The 24,676-nt window shown below is 34.0% G+C and overlaps 3 protein-coding genes across 3 annotated transcripts; 1 reads left to right on the forward strand and 2 right to left on the reverse strand.

Annotated features, from left to right (window-relative positions):
- Window positions 1-560: 560 nt before the first annotated feature.
- LOC111788474 (exocyst complex component EXO70H1-like) lies at window positions 561-4,193 on the reverse strand. Its single transcript, XM_023668809.1, has 2 exons — window positions 2,738-4,193; window positions 561-621 (listed from the first exon to the last, which is right to left on the reverse strand). Exons 1-2 carry the CDS (start codon window positions 3,886-3,888, stop codon window positions 561-563), a joined length of 1,212 nt encoding a protein of 403 aa, XP_023524577.1. The 5' UTR covers window positions 3,889-4,193.
- A 7,830-nt stretch (window positions 4,194-12,023) lies between these two features.
- On the reverse strand, window positions 12,024-14,430 carry LOC111786976 (exocyst complex component EXO70H1-like). The gene is made up of 2 exons (XM_023667156.1): window positions 13,865-14,430; window positions 12,024-13,809 (listed from the first exon to the last, which is right to left on the reverse strand). Exons 1-2 carry the CDS (start codon window positions 14,123-14,125, stop codon window positions 12,160-12,162), a joined length of 1,911 nt encoding a protein of 636 aa, XP_023522924.1. The 5' UTR covers window positions 14,126-14,430; the 3' UTR covers window positions 12,024-12,159.
- Window positions 14,431-17,425: 2,995 nt separating this feature from the next.
- On the forward strand, window positions 17,426-24,310 carry LOC111787353. Its single transcript, XM_023667367.1, has 11 exons — window positions 17,426-17,842; window positions 19,760-19,844; window positions 20,284-20,480; window positions 20,829-20,914; window positions 22,229-22,274; window positions 22,384-22,440; window positions 22,649-22,703; window positions 22,819-22,919; window positions 23,076-23,139; window positions 23,214-23,347; window positions 23,804-24,310. The coding sequence occupies exons 1-11, from the start codon at window positions 17,765-17,767 to the stop codon at window positions 23,975-23,977; spliced, it is 1,077 nt and encodes a 358-aa protein (XP_023523135.1). The 5' UTR covers window positions 17,426-17,764; the 3' UTR covers window positions 23,978-24,310.
- The last annotated feature ends 366 nt before the right edge of the window (window positions 24,311-24,676 follow it).

Genomic DNA, 24,676 nt, shown 5'->3' on the forward strand with positions numbered 1-24,676 from the left:
CATATTATTACATTCCAATTCCATCCCGATACCTTCCCAAAAACTTTTTGAAATGGGTCCATATGAATCAATGGAGAATATTTTTTTTCTGTAATTGTATGAATCCACATTATTACCTTCCAATTTCATCCCAAAACGTCCCAAATTTTTTTTTTTTTGAAATGGGTCCATATTGACAGGTTGGTGTAAAAATGACTCGTTCTCATAATTAGAATGTATATAACCTAAACATTGCCCTCCTATTATTCACCGTATAGTATAGTATTGTTCGTAGGTATTATGAGTATTATGAACATACATTTAATAATGTTAGGTACGAACTCGAGACAATAGGTTGTCACACATGAGATCATAAAGAGGGAACTTCCCAACCCATTACTTAATATAGTATTTATCATTACACATAATGTTTCATATTAAATGAGATTGGTTATATTTTTCAACTTATAAATTTTAAATATTTAATAGTACATTGCATTTGCACATGTCATATGAACAAAAATAAAAAAAGGAAAATAACTCTACAAAAATACATTTTAAAACAGATATGATTCTTAAGATTATGAACTAAATCCACTCATGTTTGGATTTTTTTTGTACTTTGTAACAGCTAGATTTTTCCTGTAAACACATGTCTAATGATGACATATGAAAAAGGGAGACGGATGGTCGAGGAGGTTACTAATGTTGATATATGAAAAAGGGCTTCAAAATATCCCGAAACCCTCCCTCCATCAGACTATAGTTTAAAAGAAGGCATAGACCGACAAAAAAATAATAATGTGAAAGAGGTAAATAATTGAACACGAAATAAAAGGAGACTAATCAGACTATAGTTTGGTACCTAAGTTGTCTATTATCATTCTAAAAATTGATGCCGTGTGATCTGTTGCTATATAATTATTAGAATTAAAAAATAAATATAATGCGACATGCAACAAACTAAATATTATATCAAATTAACAAACAATTGTTAAAGTGTGAAAATGAATTTCATTTTTTTTTTCAATTTGAATATAGTTCAACATTTAAAAAATAATTCAACTAATTTGATTTTAGGATCGTGTTTGAACCTTCGTTATTGAAAAAATAAAATAAAATAAATAAATTTATACTCGAAAGTTAAAAGTATTTAATATCTCATTATATTTGTACAAAAATATTCATCAATTCTTTATTTAGTTGAATTTTTAGATTTATGAATAATAGTTCTCAAATAAAATTAGGTTTATATTAAATATATTAAAAATTTGCTCAATATAATTAGATATGTTCATTAATTCTTGGGAGCTAACTCCAAACGAGACGAAAAATCTTCATTTAATCAGATAATATTAACTAAACTAGACGCGCTCGTTATATATATCATAATTGTTTAAAATTTGAATAAATCATAAAATAAAAATATTGTTTAAAAGATGATAAACAACAAGAATTTTTTATATATATTTCCTTCTTTTCTTTTTGTATAAAACATAAAAGAATTTAATTATAAATTGTCTTGTATTGGGCCGTCTCAAGTGGGCCCAAGCCCAACTTTCAATAGTAAGCCCACAGACATGAACTTTAGACGCACTTTTACTATAATAAAGCTTCTGAAAAAATGTATTTATACATAGCTTCAACCATATGGTGTGTCTCTCTCCAGGTGGAACAAGCAAATAAATATTCATTTTCATCCTCATTCTCGTCATAACCATGGCCTCGTAAGTCTTCCGACCTCAAATTCTTCTAGCTAACTTAAGGATCGAACTTGGTGTAGCAAACATCATATCGGTGTGTAGTTTTGTAACAGCCCAGATCCACCGCTCTGCAGATATTGTCCTCTTTGAACTTCCCCTCAAGGCTTTAAAACACGTCTGGTACGGGAAGGTTTCCACACCCTTATAAATGCTGGTTTGTTCTCCTCCTCCAACCAAGTTGGGACATCACATTTGTTCTCCTCCTCCAACCAAGGTGGGACATCACAATCTACCTCCCTTCGGGACCCAGTGCGCTCGCTGGCACTCTTTCATTCCTCCAATCGATGTGGGACCGCCCCCAAATCCATCCCCTTTGGGGATAACGTCCTTACTGGCACACCGCCTCGTGTCTACCCCCTTCGGGAAACAGTGAGAAGGTTGGCACATGGTCTGGTGACTGACTCTGATACCATTTGTAACGACCCAAATCCACCGCTAACAAATATTGTCCTCTTTGGGTTTTCCCTTTTGGGCGAAACAGTGAGAAGGTTGGCACATGGTCTGGTGACTGACTCTGATACCATTTGTAACGACCCAAATCCACCGCTAACAAATATTGTCCTCTTTGGGTTTTCCCTTTTGGGCGAAACAGTGAGAAGGTTGGCACATGGTCTGGTGACTGACTCTGATACCATTTGTAACGACCCAAATCCACCGCTAACAAATATTGTCCTCTTTGGGTTTTCCCTTTTGGGCGAAACAGTGAGAAGGTTGGCACATGGTCTGGTGACTGACTCTGATACCATTTGTAACGACCCAAATCCACCGCTAACAAATATTGTCCTCTTTGGGTTTTCCCTTTTGGGCGAAACAGTGAGAAGGTTGGCACATGGTCTGGTGACTGACTCTGATACCATTTGTAACGACCCAAATCCACCGCTAACAAATATTGTCCTCTTTGGGTTTTCCCTTTTGGGCGAAACAGTGAGAAGGTTGGCACATGGTCTGGTGACTGACTCTGATACCATTTGTAACGACCCAAATCCACCGCTAACAAATATTGTCCTCTTTGGGTTTTNCTCGGCACTGGCGTTTTGGAGGAATCTTTCTGGATGTGAGATTCGAAATCGACGAGCATAGAGCGGATGCTTTCGGCGATTTTTGTTAGCGAATGGTCGATTAAAGATCGGATGGAGGACGTCGATTCGCAATAGAACATCGATTCGATTTCCGGCAAGAGATCGAAGATCACTTCGTAGAGATTGAGAATCAGGAATATTTTCTCCGGAGTTTTCTTCGATTTCACCGCCATTTCCGGGAAGCCAAACAGAGTCAGAGCGCTCTCTCTGGTAATTTCTGAGAAAACAGACTCCCTAATCATATCAGAAATCGAGAAAACTTGATCGCAAAGGAATTTCTCTGGTTCGAAGAAATTTTTAACAGCAATTTTCACAGCGTTCAGCCAATTCTTGATCTTCACTTCCAAAACCTCCCACTCCATCCTATGAACATGATGATAACTCGTCTTTGCAACTCCGAGATTGTACAATCCTTCCTCAACAATCGATTTCCTAGTAACAGTGTAAATCTTCACACATTCCTTACTGTAACCAGCAGAAATCATACCTTCCGCAATCGACTTCAAATCCGCAATAACCGATCTAGAAATCCGCTCCTCTTCAGTAACATCTTCATTCGCAAATCGCAAATCGTCCTCCGACTCATCCTCCAAATCAGAGTTACCAGTCAAACCGGAATCCCTAGACGACCGATTCGAAATCGATTCCGGATCCAGATGCGCCCGATTCTCAGACAAAATCCGATGAAACTCCCTCTGCAACCTCTTCATCGCAGTCTGCATCAGATTCTGAGCGCGAACAAGATGGCGAGATTTCATATGCTCAGAGCCAAAATACTTCATCGCCGTCTGTAAATCCTTAACGGCTTTGAGGTACCGCTTAGCCTCGTAACGATCTTCTTGGAACAAAGGAGTAATATCGGCATAAGACGAAGTAGTATGGTCCCACTTCGTAATTAAGATTTCCGCAACGTCGATATTCTCCTCCATTAGAGACTCAGACAAGGCATGCGACGGCGTCGTTGGTGCAGAGGAACGAGACGGCGTAGATGTAGCCGGAGAATGAGACGGCGTCGTTCTGGCCGGAGAATGCGACGGCGTTAAAGACTTGAAGAAATGGTTTCTCATCCTCTGAAGGCAAAGAAGAAAAGAGCTGAGTATCTGGTAATGGCTATGGCGGCAAAGCTCTGAAAGAGGATTTTGTAGAGAGGAAACGGAGGAGGGACGAGGGAGTGGGATTGTATCAGGAAGCTTCGAAACAGTTGAAAATGGAGATTGAAGCTTTTTGGACCTTTTGACTTTCTTTGCTTCTCAACTCGAACGAGTCAACTCAGACTTACGCGGCCTTGTTTATCCGTCGCTTTCTGTTTCCCGTTTTATTTGACCAAGGATTTGGTCAAAAAAACGGAGACATATATTAAAATTAATGCCACGTCACCCAATAATTTTATAAAATGAATTGTTTGAATTTATTATTATTATTATGACTAATTCAACATTTTTTTCTGACATATAATAAAGATACATTATGTTAAAAAAATTAATGAAGTACTTTAAATACGTGAATTAATATATAAAGTGTAATACTATTTTATTCTTATATAAAATAATAATAATAATATATATTAATACTATTTGCAACTCGTGGTCCATGCAAAAAGTTAAATTTATTAAGAGAGACCAAAGCAACCGTTGAAAGGACAAAAAAAGAAAATAAATGGAGGGCTGTTGTATGCCTTTGGAAGCTAGTTAAATTATCATTTTAGTCCTCGCATTTTATAATTTATTTGATTTCCGCCCTTTTCGGGTAAAAATTGAAAAGGTTGGACAAAATCTCGACATGACAGGTAATTGAAACCACGTGGTGACGATTAAACCCATTTGCGTAGATTAAGTAGGAAAAAATGATGTTCTTCAACTTCGACATTTTATTCAACGTTCTAGTGAATTTTCCATTTTAATGGTAGTTTTGAACATTACAAAAGATCGAGAGTAATATTGAAAGGATTCAGTATCTATTGACCCTGATAGTCGAATATGTATTCAGTACCTGTTGACCCTGATAGTCCCCTGCATCCACAGACCACCACGATTCCTTCTAACATGTTTTGTCCAGCATATTTTATTCTCATTCATATGCATCACATGAAAATTTCTAGAAGATCACCAAACATAGAATTACTCTAAGTAAAACATACTTAACCATGGAATTCCTATGATTAAGCCACCGATAAGAAAGATGCATTTTGTTGGTATATATAATAACTTTCATTTTCTTTAAATCTTTTTTAGTCAACCTATCCTCAGAATCACCCTCATTCAAACGTGGTCACGGTTCATTTATGCAACCTTCCTTTACTCGAATGTCACAAAATCAAAACCCACAAAATGTAAGGGCGTGGGAGAGGCAAGAAAATTATATGTATATTTTTAAATAATAAGGGAAGAAATCAATTCAATTGACCAAACTATAATATATATATATATATATATATATATATATATATATATATATTTTGAGTACACAAATAAAGGAAGTAATGAAAAATATGTAAGATAACGTTACTTTATATTTTAATCTTTGGAGTTTTATGGTTAGTTTGGTAACACATTTTTATAACTGTTATTATTTCTTATTTCTTTAAAAAGACATAACTATGTTAAAGTTTGAATTTCATAGGTAATTAACTTCTGTTACTTTATTCAATTCATCTTAAATTATGTGGGTTAATATGAGTCTTGGAGATTATTTTATAAAATGACTGATAATCTTTATAAATTTTCAACGATCATTAATTTATCACGCATGATATTGACATATATTTTTGTGTCAACTTAATAATGAGATATTTATTTAAAGTTATATAATCGAGCAAACTCATAAACTTAATTTTTATTTGTTTGTTAAAGAATGCATGTGTTTCATTTTAGCCAATAATACACATTAAGGATATTGTGTGGGTTCGATGTATACATATTAGTATTTAAGATTTGTGTTTGTTTTAGATTATTGTGTTCAATGTATACACGTTGAATATTCTTTGTTTGCGAACACATTTTTTGGAAAAAGCATACACGCAATGTTGCATTTCTTCAGATTAAGGGAGTGAAAGGTGAGCACTCCAAGTATTATAATAAAATTTAGGTTAATTTGTAGTATGCTTACCATATTTTCTGAATTTACATGTCATTTGTTTAGAGTTTTGGGTGTTTTTTATTGGGATCTAAATTTTATTTTCGATACAATGATAAGAGTAAACTTACTTTGGACGTTAACTTTTATGGTTTTTTATATTTAATTTTTTAAACTAACAAAAGGAGTGAATAGGTACAGATAACGGACATCCACATTGGTATGATATTTTTCACTTTCAATTTAACATTTCATGACTTTACTTTTGTTTTTCGAAAAGGCGTGAACCTATTGAGATAGTGCCCTTTACTTGTATACCCATGATCTTTCCTTAATTGTTTAACCACGACTCCAACCATCCTAAGTAATCCTTCTTTCCATGCTATGCTGAATGGTTATGTGAGAAATGAAGATGCCATCAAATCTTATCCTAATTTTGTAACCTTTGCTTGTAGTGTATTTGTTGTGCCTTTAGGTTATATGTGAGATCCTACCTCGGTTGGAGAGGAGAACGAAGCATTCTTTACAAGAGTGTGAAAACTTTTCCCTAACAGACGATTTTTTAATTTTTTGAAGGAAAGTCTGAAATGAAAAGTCTAAAAAAAATAATATCTACTAATGGTGAATTTAAGTCGTTACATAATATTATTTGAGTTAATTACAGAAGTTCACGAACTTGTTTATGAACTTGTTTATTGTGGGTTGAAGTTGGATTCTTGAGTAACTAATACATTGTTGTTAATATAATCAAAATGTGGATGCCCACAAGCTACAACAAGTTGTTTGTTATANTACGAGCGAGATGACGTGTTACCTAATAACTGATCAAGAATAAAGATCGATTTATTTCATAAAGCTACTCAATTCTTAATAAAATTCAACGTAAGTTATTAAATAACGTACGCATCCGTTCATAAAATAGTTTTCACAACAATATATATGCATAATCTAAGAGTTCTTGAGCCTACACGAGACTTATATGAGCTCCTTTTTAACCTAAGGTCTCATTTTAGGTTTAGATAAGTTCACTTTAGCTCATTTTAATCCCTGGGTTTCCTCGAGTTTAGATAATCTAGCTATACTCTTTACTATTATATGTCATCCTTTCAAATCATAATTACAAGCACCGTCAATTGAGACCACCCATTACTAGATGTTATTTTGTGACTATTTGTCAATTCGCATATGGTATAATAATCATAGGCGACCCTCGTGTCGGCTAACTATTGCGATACTATGCACATTCTTATCAATTTAGATAAGTTCACGGTTAGATGGTAGTTTGAGACTCCCCAAACAAGCTCAACTTAATAACCTAATGACATTACGTACCATGTGCATCTAGGACCCAATGCAGGTCCTGTCAATCTAGACAATTCACTATTAAAAATTAACTAGTGACCCTTTAATAGTCCCGACATTGTATAATCATAATGAAAGTGACATTCAGGCATCGACTAGCTCCTAAAATACATATGCAAATCCTTGTCAATCGAGACAAGTATACTGGTAGATATTAGTTTGCGTCCTAAGAGTCCCTACATGATAACTATAAAAAAGACTCGTAATTATAAATCATTAGCCGAAAATAGCAAATTTCATAGTTAAATAATATATCTATAATATATCGTGCATCCAATTTCATATTTTATCTAAACCAAATTAATTTTAAATCGAACTACCCAAATTGCAGTTAATAAATTGATCGAGTTTTTAGGTAGTCCTAACTCTGCCTAATAAATATAACATGAGGTGTTTATTATTGTTATTGTTATTATTATTATTATTATTGAAATTATAGAAACCATTAGGTTTATAACTCAATAAGGGTGGTTTAGATTATTAAGAGTTGGTTTTACCTAAATAATAAATATATACAATAAATTTTTAATAAATGTATTATACAAAAGATTAAATATATATAGATAGATAGATAAATTTTCATTTTGGGAAAGTTATTTAAATTAAAATACATAAATATATAAACAAAGATTATTAGATATTTTTAATAATCTTTTAAATATAAAAATGAGATTATTTGGTAATAAATCACTCCGTTTCAAATTTTGTATCTTATGTGATAAATAGTAAATATATCTAAAAGATTTTAAAATTTTAATTTTGTGTATAATTTTTCATGCAATTATAGAAATTAACTAATTTAAGGGATAATATAATTTTATGTTAACTAGATCTTAATGTAAAATTATATAGAAACCTATTAAATACAAAATAAAAAATTTAATTCTCCGCCACTCCTTTTAAGTTGAAAATTCATTTCTTTTAAGTTGAAAATTGAAGATAATTTTTTTTATTATAATTATTTTTAAAATTTAGAAATTAATTAGATACAAATGAAACCTTCTTAATTATGTATAATGACCTGATTTATTAATGTTGATATTATTGAAATTAGAAGAAGCTAATTTTTGGGTTAGGTTTAAAACTTAATAAATGTGGTTTAAATTATAGAAATTTAATTCTAGAATTATTGAATTTATAATTGAACAAGAGTATAATAAATTTTTAATAAAAACTTTTAACAAAATTAAAAATTATATANGTATTATGAGTATTATGAACATACATTTAATAATGTTAGGTACGAACTCGAGACAATAGGTTGTCACACATGAGATCATAAAGAGGGAACTTCCCAACCCATTACTTAATATAGTATTTATCATTACACATAATGTTTCATATTAAATGAGATTGGTTATATTTTTCAACTTATAAATTTTAAATATTTAATAGTACATTGCATTTGCACATGTCATATGAACAAAAATAAAAAAAGGAAAATAACTCTACAAAAATACATTTTAAAACAGATATGATTCTTAAGATTATGAACTAAATCCACTCATGTTTGGATTTTTTTTGTACTTTGTAACAGCTAGATTTTTCCTGTAAACACATGTCTAATGATGACATATGAAAAAGGGAGACGGATGGTCGAGGAGGTTACTAATGTTGATATATGAAAAAGGGCTTCAAAATATCCCGAAACCCTCCCTCCATCAGACTATAGTTTAAAAGAAGGCATAGACCGACAAAAAAATAATAATGTGAAAGAGGTAAATAATTGAACACGAAATAAAAGGAGACTAATCAGACTATAGTTTGGTACCTAAGTTGTCTATTATCATTCTAAAAATTGATGCCGTGTGATCTGTTGCTATATAATTATTAGAATTAAAAAATAAATATAATGTGATGTACAACAATCTAAATATTATATCAAATTAACAAACAATTGTTAAAGCGTGAAAATGAATTTCATTTTTTTTTCAATTTGAATATAGTTCAACATTTAAAAAATAATTCAACTAATTTGATTTTACTTTCGTTATTGAAAAAATAAAATAAAATAAATAAGTTTATACTCGAGCGTTGAAGTATTTAATATCTCATTAACATAAACCAAATTAATTTAGCTGAATTCATGTCAGGAATATAACTCAACCGATTAAAATATATATTATATTGTTCTAATATTTATTCCATTGAAAACCAAATTAAAAAAAAAAAATTACACTATAAAATTTATAATTTGTATATTTATTTCATCTCCAAACCGTATTTATTTATTCCAACACGGCAGTAATTTATTTGCTCGACTTTCATTTGTACTAGAGGGTACTTTTTTTTGTGACAAATAAGTTACCCCACAATTAATGATCTTAAAAATTTAGGTAAAATAAAATAACCGTAGGCAACTCAATAAATAAAATATCTAATACTCATTATATTTGTACAATATTTCATTGAATTCTTTATTTAGTTGAATTTTTAGATTTATAAATAATAGTTTTCAAATAAAATTAGGATTACATTAAATATATTAAAAACTTGCTCTGTTGATTTATTCTCGGGAGCTAACTCCAAACGAGACGAAAAAATTTTCATTTAAACAGATAATATTAACTAAACTAGACACGCACGTTATATATATCATAATTGTTTAAAATTTGAATAAATCATAAAATAAAAATATTGTTTAAAAGATGATAAACGACAAGAATTTTTTATATATATTTCCTTTTCTTTTTGTATAAAACATAAAAGAATTTAATTATAAATTCTTGTATTGGGCCGTCTCAAGTGGGCCCAAGCCCAACTTTCAATAGTAAGCCCACAGACATGAACTTTAGACGCACTTTTACTATAATAAAGCTTCTGAAAAAATGTATTTATACATAGCTTCAACCATATGGTGTGTCTCTCTCCAGGTGGAACAAGCAAATAAATATTCATTTTCATCCTCATTCTCGTCATAACCATGGCCTCGTAAGTCTTCCGACCTCAAATTCTTCTAGCTAACTTAAGGATCGAACTTGGTGTAGCAAACATCATATCGGTGTGTAGTTTTGTAACAGCCCAGATCCACCGCTCTGCAGATATTGTCCTCTTTGAACTTCCCCTCAAGGCTTTAAAACACGTCTGGTACGGGAAGGTTTCCACACCCTTATAAATGCTGGTTTGTTCTCCTCCTCCAACCAAGTTGGGACATCACATTTGTTCTCCTCCTCCAACCAAGGTGGGACATCACAATCTACCTCCCTTCGGGACCCAGTGCGCTCGCTGGCACTCTTTCATTCCTCCAATCGATGTGGGACCGCCCCCAAATCCATCCCCTTTGGGGATAACGTCCTTACTGGCACACCGCCTCGTGTCTACCCCCTTCGGGAAACAGTGAGAAGGTTGGCACATGGTCTGGTGACTGACTCTGATACCATTTGTAACGACCCAAATCCACCGCTAACAAATATTGTCCTCTTTGGGTTTTCCCTTTTGGGCGAAACAGTGAGAAGGTTGGCACATGGTCTGGTGACTGACTCTGATACCATTTGTAACGACCCAAATCCACCGCTAACAAATATTGTCCTCTTTGGGTTTTCCCTTTTGGGCGAAACAGTGAGAAGGTTGGCACATGGTCTGGTGACTGACTCTGATACCATTTGTAACGACCCAAATCCACCGCTAACAAATATTGTCCTCTTTGGGTTTTCCCTTTTGGGCGAAACAGTGAGAAGGTTGGCACATGGTCTGGTGACTGACTCTGATACCATTTGTAACGACCCAAATCCACCGCTAACAAATATTGTCCTCTTTGGGTTTTCCCTTTTGGGCGAAACAGTGAGAAGGTTGGCACATGGTCTGGTGACTGACTCTGATACCATTTGTAACGACCCAAATCCACCGCTAACAAATATTGTCCTCTTTGGGTTTTTCCTTTTGGGCTTCCCCTCAAGGCTTTAAAACATGTCTGCTACGAGAAGGTTTCCAAACCCTTATAAATGGTGATTTGTTCTCCTCTCCGACCAATGTCGGACATCACAATTTTGTTCTACTTTACCATGTCACATTTTTCTCTAATCGAATAAATTTATCATTATTGTCGCGTGAAGGTCAAATGTATTTTCTTTGTCCGAATTTTGGTTACTACATAATTATGAACTAGAATTGATTAGGTCCAATTACGTGAACAAGTTCTATGTATACTTATACGAATATATTTTATATAGTCTTAATTAATTATAAATTTTTTTTCCTTATTTGGTATNTGTACTTATACGAATATATTTTATATAGTCTTAATCAATTATGAATTTTTTTTCCTTATTTGGTATATTTTATATTATTTTAAAGAGTTGGCTAGTAGAATATTTTATAAGATTTAATTGGTAGTTTGTATTCTATTTAAAAGTTGTGAACATGAATGAACGATTCAACCTTTAATACACATATGAGGATTTACCAATTTATTGACACGACTAAGTTTAGAGCATGACTCTGATACTAGATTAGATGAACACAATACTCCACAATGGTATGATATTCACTCAAGCATAAGCTCTCATGACTTTGATTTAANAGATTAGATGAACACAACACTCCACAATGGTATGATATTCACTCAAGCATAAGCTCTCATGACTTTGATTTAAACTTACTCGAAATGCCTCGTACCAAGGAAGAGATCCCCAATAAGCTTCATGTCGAGAGAGTATTCTTTGATTATAAACTCATCATCATTTTCTAAATNCAATGGGGAGAGTATTCTTTGATTATAAACTCATCATCATTTTCTAAATTAGTCGATAAATGAGTCCACCCGACTTTCTTCATCCAAGAGAATTTACCTTGCTTCCATATACAATCCACTGCAAATTAATCAATCAAACCAAAAATAAAAAATAAAAGTATATATATGTCCTTGTCCTAAAAGCACCTCTGTTCCAACGCCGCCCACCGCCGCCTCATCCACTCCGCCGACCACCATGAAAATGATATGGCGACGAAGACAAAGACGAGGAAGAAGAAACACTCCCTCCCAAATTCCCATCGCCGTGAAGTAAATCAGATAAATAGTTCCCCAAATCATCTGGCGCAAATCTCACCTCTGAATCACATCCGTAAAGATTCTCCAATCGTGAACGGTGTTTGATGTAAAACTCACCGTAGAGTGTTCCGAGATTTTTCCCCAACGAGATCTTTATGTGCTCACGCAGCTTTGAATCCGTCACGATCCACGAGGCTTGATGTCTATAGGCTTCTTCGAATGCGATGTTGAAATCGTGGAAGTGTTTCCTGGCTCTTTCCGGGGAGATATCCGCCGTCGGATTCTCCGGCAGCGATAGAAACACTCTACTCCATCCCATCCGTTGGTAGCTCGACGCGTACTGCTTCACCTTTGCCTCATGGCTCTCGATCCATTCGTCTCCTAGAAGGAATCTGAGGTTCGAGGTTCGTGCCTTCACGACAATGTACTTGAGATTGTTCGCCAGGAAGATGTACGACAGAGGAGCGTCGTGGTAGAGCTCCGCTTTACTGTCGAGCTTCGAGAGGAGGACCAAAATTATCCAGGCCAAGCGTATGGTGAGAGGATTTTCGTCCGAATCGTTACCGCCGAAGAAGGATTCCGGCAATGGAGAATGAAGCATCAACGGCCAGTCGGCGACTATTCCGGGGAGGATTCCGCTGTAGTCGCTGAGAAATGAGATGTAGTTCATCACGTAGCGAGTGAGTGGATGAACTCCGCCGCTCGGCACTGGCGTTTTGGAGGAATCTTTCTGGATGTGAGATTCGAAATCGACGAGCATAGAGCGGATGCTTTCGGCGATTTTTGTTAGCGAATGGTCGATTAAAGATCGGATGGAGGACGTCGATTCGCAATAGAACATCGATTCGATTTCCGGCAAGAGATCGAAGATCACTTCGTAGAGATTGAGAATCAGGAATATTTTCTCCGGAGTTTTCTTCGATTTCACCGCCATTTCCGGGAAGCCAAACAGAGTCAGAGCGCTCTCTCTGGTAATTTCTGAGAAAACAGACTCCCTAATCATATCAGAAATCGAGAAAACTTGATCGCAAAGGAATTTCTCTGGTTCGAAGAAATTTTTAACAGCAATTTTCACAGCGTTCAGCCAATTCTTGATCTTCACTTCCAAAACCTCCCACTCCATCCTATGAACATGATGATAACTCGTCTTTGCAACTCCGAGATTGTACAATCCTTCCTCAACAATCGATTTCCTAGTAACAGTGTAAATCTTCACACATTCCTTACTGTAACCAGCAGAAATCATACCTTCCGCAATCGACTTCAAATCCGCAATAACCGATCTAGAAATCCGCTCCTCTTCAGTAACATCTTCATTCGCAAATCGCAAATCGTCCTCCGACTCATCCTCCAAATCAGAGTTACCAGTCAAACCGGAATCCCTAGACGACCGATTCGAAATCGATTCCGGATCCAGATGCGCCCGATTCTCAGACAAAATCCGATGAAACTCCCTCTGCAACCTCTTCATCGCAGTCTGCATCAGATTCTGAGCGCGAACAAGATGGCGAGATTTCATATGCTCAGAGCCAAAATACTTCATCGCCGTCTGTAAATCCTTAACGGCCTTGAGGTACTGCTTAGCCTCGTAACGATCTTCTTGGAACAAAGGAGTAATATNCTTTGAGGTACCGCTTAGCCTCGTAACGATCTTCTTGGAACAAAGGAGTAATATCGGCATAAGACGAAGTAGTATGGTCCCACTTCGTAATTAAGATTTCCGCAACGTCGATATTCTCCTCCATTAGAGACTCAGACAAGGCATGCGACGGCGTCGTTGGTGCAGAGGAACGAGACGGCGTAGATGTAGCCGGAGAATGAGACGGCGTCGTTCTGGCCGGAGAATGCGACGGCGTTAAAGACTTGAAGAAATGGTTTCTCATCCTCTGAAGGCAAAGAAGAAAAGAGCTGAGTATCTGGTAATGGCTATGGCGGCAAAGCTCTGAAAGAGGATTTTGTAGAGAGGAAACGGAGGAGGGACGAGGGAGTGGGATTGTATCAGGAAGCTTCGAAACAGTTGAAAATGGAGATTGAAGCTTTTTGGACCTTTTGACTTTCTTTGCTTCTCAACTCGAACGAGTCAACTCAGACTTACGCGGCCTTGTTTATCCGTCGCTTTCTGTTTCCCGTTTTATTTGACCAAGGATTTGGTCAAAAAAACGGAGACATATATTAAAATTAATGCCACGTCACCCAATAATTTTATAAAATGAATTGTTTGAATTTATTATTATTATTATGACTAATTCAACATTTTTTTCTGACATATAATAAAGATACATTATGTTAAAAAAATTAATGAAGTACTTTAAATACGTGAATTAATATATAAAGTGTAATACTATTTTATTCTTATATAAAATAATAATAATAATATATATTAATACTATTTGCAACTCGTGGTCCATGCAAAAAGTTAAATTTATTAAGAGAGACCAAAGCAACCGTTGAAAGGACAAAAAAAGAAAATAAATGGAGGGCTGTTGTATGCCTTTGGAAGCTAGTTAAATTATCATTTTAGTCCTCGCATTTTATAATTTATTTGATTTCCGCCCTTTTCGGGTAAAAATTGAAAAGGTTGGACAAAATCTCGACATGACAGGTAATTGAAACCACGTGGTGACGATTAAACCCATTTACGTAGATTAAGTACGAAAAAATGACGTTTTTCAACCTCAACATTTTATTCAACGTTCTAGTGAATTATGAAAGATCGAGATTAATATCGAAACTAAAATTAAAAAGAAACTCGGGTGAGAATCATGTCTCAGCTCAAAATTTGGAATATGGATTCAGTACCTATTGACCCTAGTCCCCTGCATCTCGAATGTCACAAAGTCAAACCACAAAATGTAAGAGCGTGGGAGAGTCAAGAAAATTATATGTATATTTTTAAATAATAAGGGAAGAAATCATGACACAGTAAATTCAATTCAATTGACCGAACTATAATATATATGACATAATGTATAGATATAATAATTCATAATTATATTGGTAAATATGAATTACCCTTTACGTAAAGTAAGTCAAATTATATGTTCTCCATCATAATTGGTAATTATAAGTTATCATCATAGTGTTTAAATAATTTGAAGATTCCCACTTTGATGGGGCAGTACATATATATATATATATATATATAAAGATGAAGAAATTCCAACCCTTAATTATTTTAATACAAAGTAGTCAATTTTGTTTTGTCCCTTTGTGAAAAAACTCATATCTTAATCAATCATTGTGTCCTAATTCTTTAACAAGAATACTACGAGCGAGATGACGTGTTACCTAATAACTGATCAAGAATAAAGATCGATTTATTTCATAAAGCTACTCAATTCTTAATAAAATTCAACGTAAGTTATTAAATAACGTACGCATCCGTTCATAAAATAGTTTTCACAACAATATATATGCATAATCTAAGAGTTCTTGAGCCTACACGAGACTTATATGAGCTCCTTTTTAACCTAAGGTCTCATTTTAGGTTTAGATAAGTTCACTTTAGCTCATTTTAATCCCTGGGTTTCCTCGAGTTTAGATAATCTAGCTATACTCTTTACTATTATATGTCATCCTTTCAAATCATAATTACAAGCACCGTCAATTGAGACCACCCATTACTAGATGTTATTTTGTGACTATTTGTCAATTCGCATATGGTATAATAATCATAGGCGACCCTCGTGTCGGCTAACTATTGCGATACTATGCACATTCTTATCAATTTAGATAAGTTCACGGTTAGATGGTAGTTTGAGACTCCCCAAACAAGCTCAACTTAATAACCTAATGACATTACGTACCATGTGCATCTAGGACCCAATGCAGGTCCTGTCAATCTAGACAATTCACTATTAAAAATTAACTAGTGACCCTTTAATAGTCCCGACATTGTATAATCATAATGAAAGTGACATTCAGGCATCGACTAGCTCCTAAAATACATATGCAAATCCTTGTCAATCGAGACAAGTATACTGGTAGATATTAGTTTGCGTCCTAAGAGTCCCTACATGATAACTATAAAAAAGACTCGTAATTATAAATCATTAGCCGAAAATAGCAAATTTCATAGTTAAATAATATATCTATAATATATCGTGCATCCAATTTCATATTTTATCTAAACCAAATTAATTTTAAATCGAACTACCCAAATTGCAGTTAATAAATTGATCGAGTTTTTAGGTAGTCCTAACTCTGCCTAATAAATATAACATGAGGTGTTTATTATTGTTATTGTTATTATTATTATTATTATTGAAATTATAGAAACCATTAGGTTTATAACTCAATAAGGGTGGTTTAGATTATTAAGAGTTGGTTTTACCTAAATAATAAATATATACAATAAATTTTTAATAAATGTATTATACAAAAGATTAAATATATATAGATAGATAGATAAATTTTCATTTTGGGAAAGTTATTTAAATTAAAATACATAAATATATAAACAAAGATTATTAGATATTTTTAATAATCTTTTAAATATAAAAATGAGATTATTTGGTAATAAATCACTCCGTTTCAAATTTTGTATCTTATGTGATAAATAGTAAATATATCTAAAAGATTTTAAAATTTTAATTTTGTGTATAATTTTTCATGCAATTATAGAAATTAACTAATTTAAGGGATAATATAATTTTATGTTAACTAGATCTTAATGTAAAATTATATAGAAACCTATTAAATACAAAATAAAAAATTTAATTCTCCGCCACTCCTTTTAAGTTGAAAATTCATTTCTTTTAAGTTGAAAATTGAAGATAATTTTTTTTATTATAATTATTTTTAAAATTTAGAAATTAATTAGATACAAATGAAACCTTCTTAATTATGTATAATGACCTGATTTATTAATGTTGATATTATTGAAATTAGAAGAAGCTAATTTTTGGGTTAGGTTTAAAACTTAATAAATGTGGTTTAAATTATAGAAATTTAATTCTAGAATTATTGAATTTATAATTGAACAAGAGTATAATAAATTTTTAATAAAAACTTTTAACAAAATTAAAAATTATATAGATATATTACGGTTGAATTTTGTATTTAATAGGTTTATATATTTAAAAAAATTCTTACAAATTAACTAATTTATTAATTAATATTAAAATTTTACTTTTATTTATTGAAAAAAAAAAAAAGAAAAAATACAAAGCTATAAAAAAGGAGAAGGTGTGTAGGCATATGAATGGCGTCCACTGCGGCACCAACCCAAAGTCGCCACTCTTTGTCGGTCATCACGTCCAAAGCCCCACGCTGTTGCCTCCATCGGGCGCCAAATCAACCTCGCCTCTTCTCTCTTCCTTCAAACCCTTTCTCTTCACCTACACGCCGAACCAACCCCTCTCGATCTTCTCATGCATTCTCTTCCATCAATTTCTTCTTCCACAACCTCAGTTTTCTCATTCATGTTTCTTTCACGCTGGTCGGAGTGATCGAGATTAGGGTTTCGCTTCTGCAATCTCGTTTCTCTCTTCTCGTATGTTTTTGTTTGCTGTGTGATCAGAATGTCTTGGGCGTTGACGCCTCGGAGCTCTGCTTATCTTAGCGCTTTGTCTCTGAAGATTGAGAAGAAGCTTCAGCGGGTTTGTTTTTCTTCACTTTTCTGTTTGAATTCCTCATTTTCTTTCTTGTGTTCTGTCGCTGCGAATGAGGAAATGTGATTGGAAGTTGATTTAGATAAGCTCTACTGTACCTTTCGGATAAGAGTTCATGTTTTTACTGTTTGATGTGAATTACTCTTTTTTTTTTCCTTCATCCCCCTTCCCCCTTCTTAATGGGAATCTAACCGGGCCTGATTCGTTGACTGATCTGCTAACTTCTGGATTAATTTATTTAGAATTAGTTCTGCAATTGCGACAGAATCCGGTTTTTTCGTGCCTGTGAATTCAAGTGGCATTTGTTCTTCTCGTTGTACTAACTTGGTAAAGAGCGGTGAAAAGGGGAATTGTTCGAAGGTTTGTTTGTTTGAGGAGAGAGTACACTATTGCAAGGGTAAAGTGTGCATTTGGCAGGGAATTGGAATTGTGTGATTGGTGGAAGGGGTGGGTAGAGAGTGCAAGGGAAGGCTGAGGTAATCTTCTCTTTGCTTATTTTTGATATTGTTTCCTTTTAATGAATTGGAACCTATCGACTACGATAACTTAGTTGATATAGGCTACTTTGATGAAGTAGAATGTAAATGAGAAGGCAGGTTTATAAGATGGCATTGATAAATTGGGAATGAAAGGAAATGTGATCTGATGAACATAGTAGATATCAAGAAATATGGGTTTGAAGAAATGGCATTGTTGGCCATGTATTGGAAAATTTACGCTTGTGTGCTTTCTCACGGAGGCACAACTCATGATGTATTTGCGTTTCGAACTCCCCAAACTCATGATAATTAGGATTAAATACGAAAGAGAACTTCTGAACTTTTTTAACATATTTTTTATTTTTATTTTTTTTTATATTACGATTTCAAACTTGAGTGTACTCTCATAATGGTGCTAGCCTCCTTTGATCCGAAAAATGCATAAAGCCTTGGGACTTAGAAGTTTTATTTATATTTGGGGTCCAATTATCAATTCCGTAGAAGTATGATGTTTCTAATTGAATGGCCAATCTGAAGTTATCTCCGTTGTTTCTGCTATGACTAACTGAATGGTGGCTTTTTTGGGTGGCAAGGTGTAATATCACAATCCATTTTTTTTTAATGGAAGAATATGGGTGACCACCAACTTCCTTAGTCGTACAGTAAACTGTACTACTAATTTAGTCCAAGCATAGTTCAAGATCAACTACTATAAGATTGGCACCACACTTTTCTTGAACTTGAGGCTTATTTATTAGAAGCATAGTTCAACATGAAGCACATAGTGGACATGAAACCTGGAGAGGTTGATTCCCTAGTGGATGATTTTGTCTATTTGAAACACTGTATATACTGTTCTCCTTTGCTCCAAAGGTGAAAGCAAAGCTTTCCTCAGGAGGTTTTCGTCCCCACTAGCTGTTTGTATGAATTTGGTAAGATACCTATTGGTTACCTCTACCTGCTAAGTCCACCATACATGAGGTTTCCTTAACAGGATTGGGCATTTTGGTTTAACAATTGTTTGGTTCCCTAGATGCCAACTTAGAATGAAACCTTGAGACAAAACATGTTTTGGGAGTGTGGCATTACTGAAGAAGGGTCTGATACTGAGGTCCACACTCGAGGGTGAAATGTTTGTACTCAATTTTTCGGGGGTGAAATGTTGGGCCTTCCTCTCATTGTATTTGTAAAAGGAAGGGTGAAAAGGGAAATTGTGCGACCTTCAAAGGAAGTATTATGCTCTAGAAGGGAGTATATGCGTTTGGCTGGACATTGGATTTATGTAATTTGTGAAGGGTGAGTAGAGAGTGTAGGGGAAGGCTGAGATAAGGATTCTCCTTGCTTATACTATTTGGTGTTTTTCCTGTAGTGAATTGGAAACTATCATTATGTTTAGGATTTATTTTATTTTATTTGTTAAATGTAGGCATTAGCTTCTTCATCCCAGAGGCGAGATGTGCTGCAAGAATTGTTTGCTGATGTAGCATTAGAAGTAGATGACCGAGCCAAAGGTGAGTTGTGGTAATGCAACATCTTCTATTTGACAATAGTACATAGAACCGTATGTGGAAGAGTGTTTTGGTCCTGTAAGTTTCTCATAATTTCTAAGAGCGCCTGCTGATTTATTTTTGTAAAAGTTATGTACCTGCTATTGGCTTTTTTTAAATTAAATTATCTCATGCTTGTTGGGATAGAATGTGTATTGACTTACTTTATCCTAGTACAATCATCAGTATTTTCTTACAACATAATATATACATAAATCTTTTCTTTCTCCTTTAATGAAATAGAGAATCACTCTATTAGAGCTGATTTATTAAAGACTTCTATCTAGTTTGTCAAAGCTTGTTCTGGTTGTATCTTCTTATATTGTTTAACAATGACATCATGTCTTGATGGTATTACGTACTGCTAGAGCACTAGACACTCATATTCTGCTTTATAAAGCAGAAATAATTCTCAGCAGGGAGGAAGATGCGATTGCACCCATGGAGAATGGAATGGATGGTCCATTATGCTTTTACGATGTTCTTGCTGATTATTATGTTCAGGTGCCAGAAAGCGGGAAACCAATCCTTGATTTGATTGTCAAACTGTGGAGCCAGTCATTTACATGTCATATTTTCACCCTCTTATTCCACAAATGGGTGGGTGAATTTGCACCATGCCTTTTCTTTACGCAGATGTGATTTTCCATTTCCGTTTCTTTTTTTTTATTTCATAGTGAAATAATTTGATATTTTCTTGGCATTTTCTTGTGGTTTTCACCTCAAATTTATTTAAGAAGTTACCCTCCATCTGGATTCCCTTGTTTCTATAACTAACTATTCTGTGTTTAAATGAATTCTCGTTGTATTATTATTGTCACGTAAAACTTGTTCTATCTTCAATTGGTTTTGAAATTTGTCTAAACATGTTTGCTCATGTAGCTATCTTCTTCTTTTTCTTCTATTTTATTAGAAAGATTTGGTGACTGATGCTGATCCATCTTGCAGCTATTTGAAATAGAAATTGACAATTCAGATGAAGTTCATCTCCGTAACTCAGCAGCTCTTGTTCAAGGTGCCACAAATATCTTCTGGTATGGATTTAGCAATTTGTTGCAAATACCTGTTTTATACATCATGTGATCTTGATATAGATCACAATCATGCGAAGTTTCTCGCTTTTTCATTATTCTTACTTTTGTCTTGCACGGTGGCACCAAAGCCTGTCTTACAATATATTATGCTTTGTTGGCTAAGTACAGAGTTGCTGATAAAACGTACTATTAAGTTTTTTAGCAAGCGTTCTTAATCGTTCATGGTATTTCAATGTTAGATTAAAAGAAGCATGGATGCAAGACATTTACACTTCTCTGTTGATATATATATATCTTGTAGGATATATGGTTCTGATACGTACCAATGGTTGATTCTCATGTTGCAAATTTATTTTAGTTTATATTTCACTTGAAAGATAATGTAAAAGAAGTTGAAAAATTAGTTGCCTACACTATACAGTTTTATCAAAACATTTGACACATTAAAACAGATTAAGATGACAAAAAATTAGTTGCTATCTCTTATGAGACAATATACCGTGTTTCAAAATATTTGAAGAAATTGAGACCAACTTATCTTTTTCCTAAATGATTTAATATCTTGACATGAAATTTAAAAAGTACCTATGCATTTATATTTATTACATGTTCGTAGAAACAAGTTTGATACTTTTCACTCTTAATTTTTATTATTTTTTATACTTCCATTTTATGTCCATCAATTTCTAGAAGTAGATAGATAAAAGTTCATACACTTGGTGTCCAATAATTATTTGAGATATATTCAGGAGTGTCCATATTTGTCTATAATGTTTTGACATGTGTTCAACAAATATGGGGCTCGTACAAATGCACTAGAGTATCCAATGTATGTCAATTGTGCTTAACGTTAGAATGTCAGTGTGTTCAATACATGTTGGACACACATTTTATCTTGACTCGACTGCCCGTTGTTTTTGCTAATTTACATTGGCATGGCATTTCTTTAGCTTCCAATTTTCCTTTTGAACATAAAGAGTTGTTTCTATTCATGTATGAGTACTAATCATGCACAAATGAGATCCATTTCCAGTTCAGACACTTTAACCCATGAACAACTGCACCCATTATGTTAGGGTCTCTCTCGCATTGATGGAGAGGGCATTCGCTTCATTGTGATTAATGACTGTTAGGAGCATCTGATCATGAGTTATCCCATTGAGGAATTGAAACTTCCAAACTGGAATTAGCATCATATACATGAGTATTTCATTCCATACAGCTGCTGACTTCATCTTTTATGTTCCTCATTTTAAACATGCAATGAAAACGATATTTTGGTATCATCGTAATGACCTTTGTATGCTGATTCAGGCTTGATATTCAGGCCAACACTTGTCGATTTAAATCTCTCTTTCATGTAAGAGTTTGGTCTAGAATTTTTTTTTTTTTTTTTTTTTTTTTTTGCCCTTCTTTTGATGCCCTGTGTTCAGTAATTTGTGCTAACCCCCCTTCATATCAATGTTCAGTACCTTCTTGAAGAAGTTGCATTTCAACCTGTCAGATTGAACAAAATTCCCATACAGGTTAGAGTTTAAAGTTTATACTTAATTTTGCATGATAAAAGTTATTTATTATAATCTAAAACGTTTTACAACAATTCAGGTAGTGCCATTAATGCGACTGTTTTCAAGAGAATTATTTTGTTTTTGTTGAATATTGTTTTGTTATTGACTCCTTTCTTTCTTCTCCTCGCCCCCTCTTTTTCTCGTTTTTCTTTTTTCTCCAAGGCAGGTTCAAAGAGATCTTTTTCTTTTACTTTCACGGTTCTTAATTTTATATGATTCAGGTGAGCTTATAAATGCCATTTGGAAAAACAATTCCAATTTTTAAGGTGACTTTTTACCCACTAAGATTTTGTTACTTGGGTGCCCATCTGTATATAATAATCCGTTGTGCTTCAGATGATAAGCTCGAGAGGTTTTTAAAGCAATTTCCCCCTTTCCCGAATGCCATACTAGTTGGTGGTCCAGCTGACTTGTTTGTGATTGAACTTACTGATCAGGTATTGACATGTATTGTCGCACCAAAATTCTATTGTCAAGTCTTTTTGTCTAAACAAATATTTAGATGAACATGTATTTAAGTTTCTTTAGTACTTTTGTATCATGAAATAGCTTGTTTTGCTACTATTATGATTATATACATATGCATTGGTCAGATTCAAAAGTTGAAGGTGGAACCAGTACTGCTGCATTATCTTTCACACCTGACTGTTCTCCAAGGTAATTGGCTAACATCATTTCTGGTCAACATTTCTTATCGTAATTGTTCTAATCAACGTCATTAATTTATATAGGCTTGGAACTCAGAATGACCACAAGTACAAGGCTAAAAACTTGTTTGTATAGCTTCACCTCTCCCGGTGGCCCCATGTATCCTACCAGAGCTGTTCGACATGCTGCATGGGACGCTCTGGATTTTCTCTTCCCAGTAAGTTTGAATGGCCCAAAACTCATTGCACAATTAACAACTTCTAAGCATGCTCTTTCATAGTTTTAACCTTGATAACTTCAATGTTTCTCCAACCCTTCGTCTGACGCCTGGTGTTATATGAATCATGAAATATTAACCAAANCGGTAAGTTTGAATGGCCCAAAACTCATTGCACAATTAACAACTTCTAAGCATGCTCTTTTATAGTTTTAACCTTGATAACTTCAATGTTTCTCCAACCCTTCATCTGACGCCTGGTGTTATATGAATCATGAAATATTAACCAAAAAAGAATGTCGGTTAAACTATTCTCCATCCCGGTAACTAGACATGGAAACCGTAAAAATACTCGAGATTAGAGCACCTCCTTATTTTAGAAGTACTTTGTAATCACACTTCAGCATTATTATGCTGAGAAAATCGAAAAAATTTGATGAAGGATTTTTGGTACAGGTGGGACGATATCCTAGGCATCTAATAAGCCTATTTTTCAGATTGTTGTATCCATGGTACTGGCCTTCATCTTGTTGGAACTTCGTAATATCATGTATAAGGGCAGTATTTTTCTCCTTGTTTCGGCTGGTGTTTTCTAGATTTGAGAATCCAAAACAGCACAAGTCTTACTAGGCACAGAAACCAAGTTTGTATATGTACACAAAGACATGTTTTCCCCTCAGGTCATGCTGCCCCCAACGGCCCCCACTTTCTGTTGGGGGCTGTGTATTGATATCTTTTACTCCTTCAAAACCATCGTGATGTCTTTCATTCCAGCTTCATTGATGTGTCAACTACAGCTAAACAGAAGTAAAAGCACATTACTTTGATTCAATGGAACACTACCCCTTTGTTTTGGGTGAAATATTGTAGGGGCTCCGAACCTTGGTGGTGTTGAGATTTACTAGAATAGTTGGCTTTGGGGACTACTACTGGTTAAATAATTATCTTATTTTCAAGTAAGAATGAATATGAAAACATATATATGTTTGATCTAGTTAAAATTCTGTACTGTTGATCTGTGATTAGTTGTAAAACGTATTGAAAATATGAAGATGTGATCGGCNTGCTACTGGTTAAATAAATATCTTATTTTCAAGTAAGAATGAATATGAAAACATATATGTTTGATCTAGTTAAAATTCTGTACTGTTGATCTGTGATTAGTTGTAAAACGTATTGAAAATATGAAGATGTGATCGGCACCAAGCAGCATTTAATGATTGTGGAATTATTGATTTATGAGACGAAATTGGGACAGTTGAGACAAAAATTTCCAAATTTAAGGTAATAATGTGAAATTTCAATAATTGTTATTGAATAACATACAAC

Source organism: Cucurbita pepo, chromosome LG02 (assembly GCF_002806865.2).
Source record: "Cucurbita pepo subsp. pepo cultivar mu-cu-16 chromosome LG02, ASM280686v2, whole genome shotgun sequence".
In the NCBI taxonomy this organism is placed as follows: domain Eukaryota; kingdom Viridiplantae; phylum Streptophyta; class Magnoliopsida; order Cucurbitales; family Cucurbitaceae; genus Cucurbita; species Cucurbita pepo.

Coding starts and splice junctions, on each gene's coding strand:
- LOC111787353 (XM_023667367.1), top strand. CDS start 17,765: ATGTCTTGGGCGTTGACGCCTCGGAGCTCTGCTTATCTTAGCGCTTTG. Junction 17,843..19,759: donor TTGAGAAGAAGCTTCAGCGG/GTTTGTTTTTCT, acceptor TGTTAAATGTAG/GCATTAGCTTCTTCATCCCA. Junction 20,481..20,828: donor CCCTCTTATTCCACAAATGG/GTGGGTGAATTT, acceptor TCCATCTTGCAG/CTATTTGAAATAGAAATTGA.
- LOC111786976 (XM_023667156.1), bottom strand. CDS start 14,125: ATGAGAAACCATTTCTTCAAGTCTTTAACGCCGTCGCATTCTCCGGCC.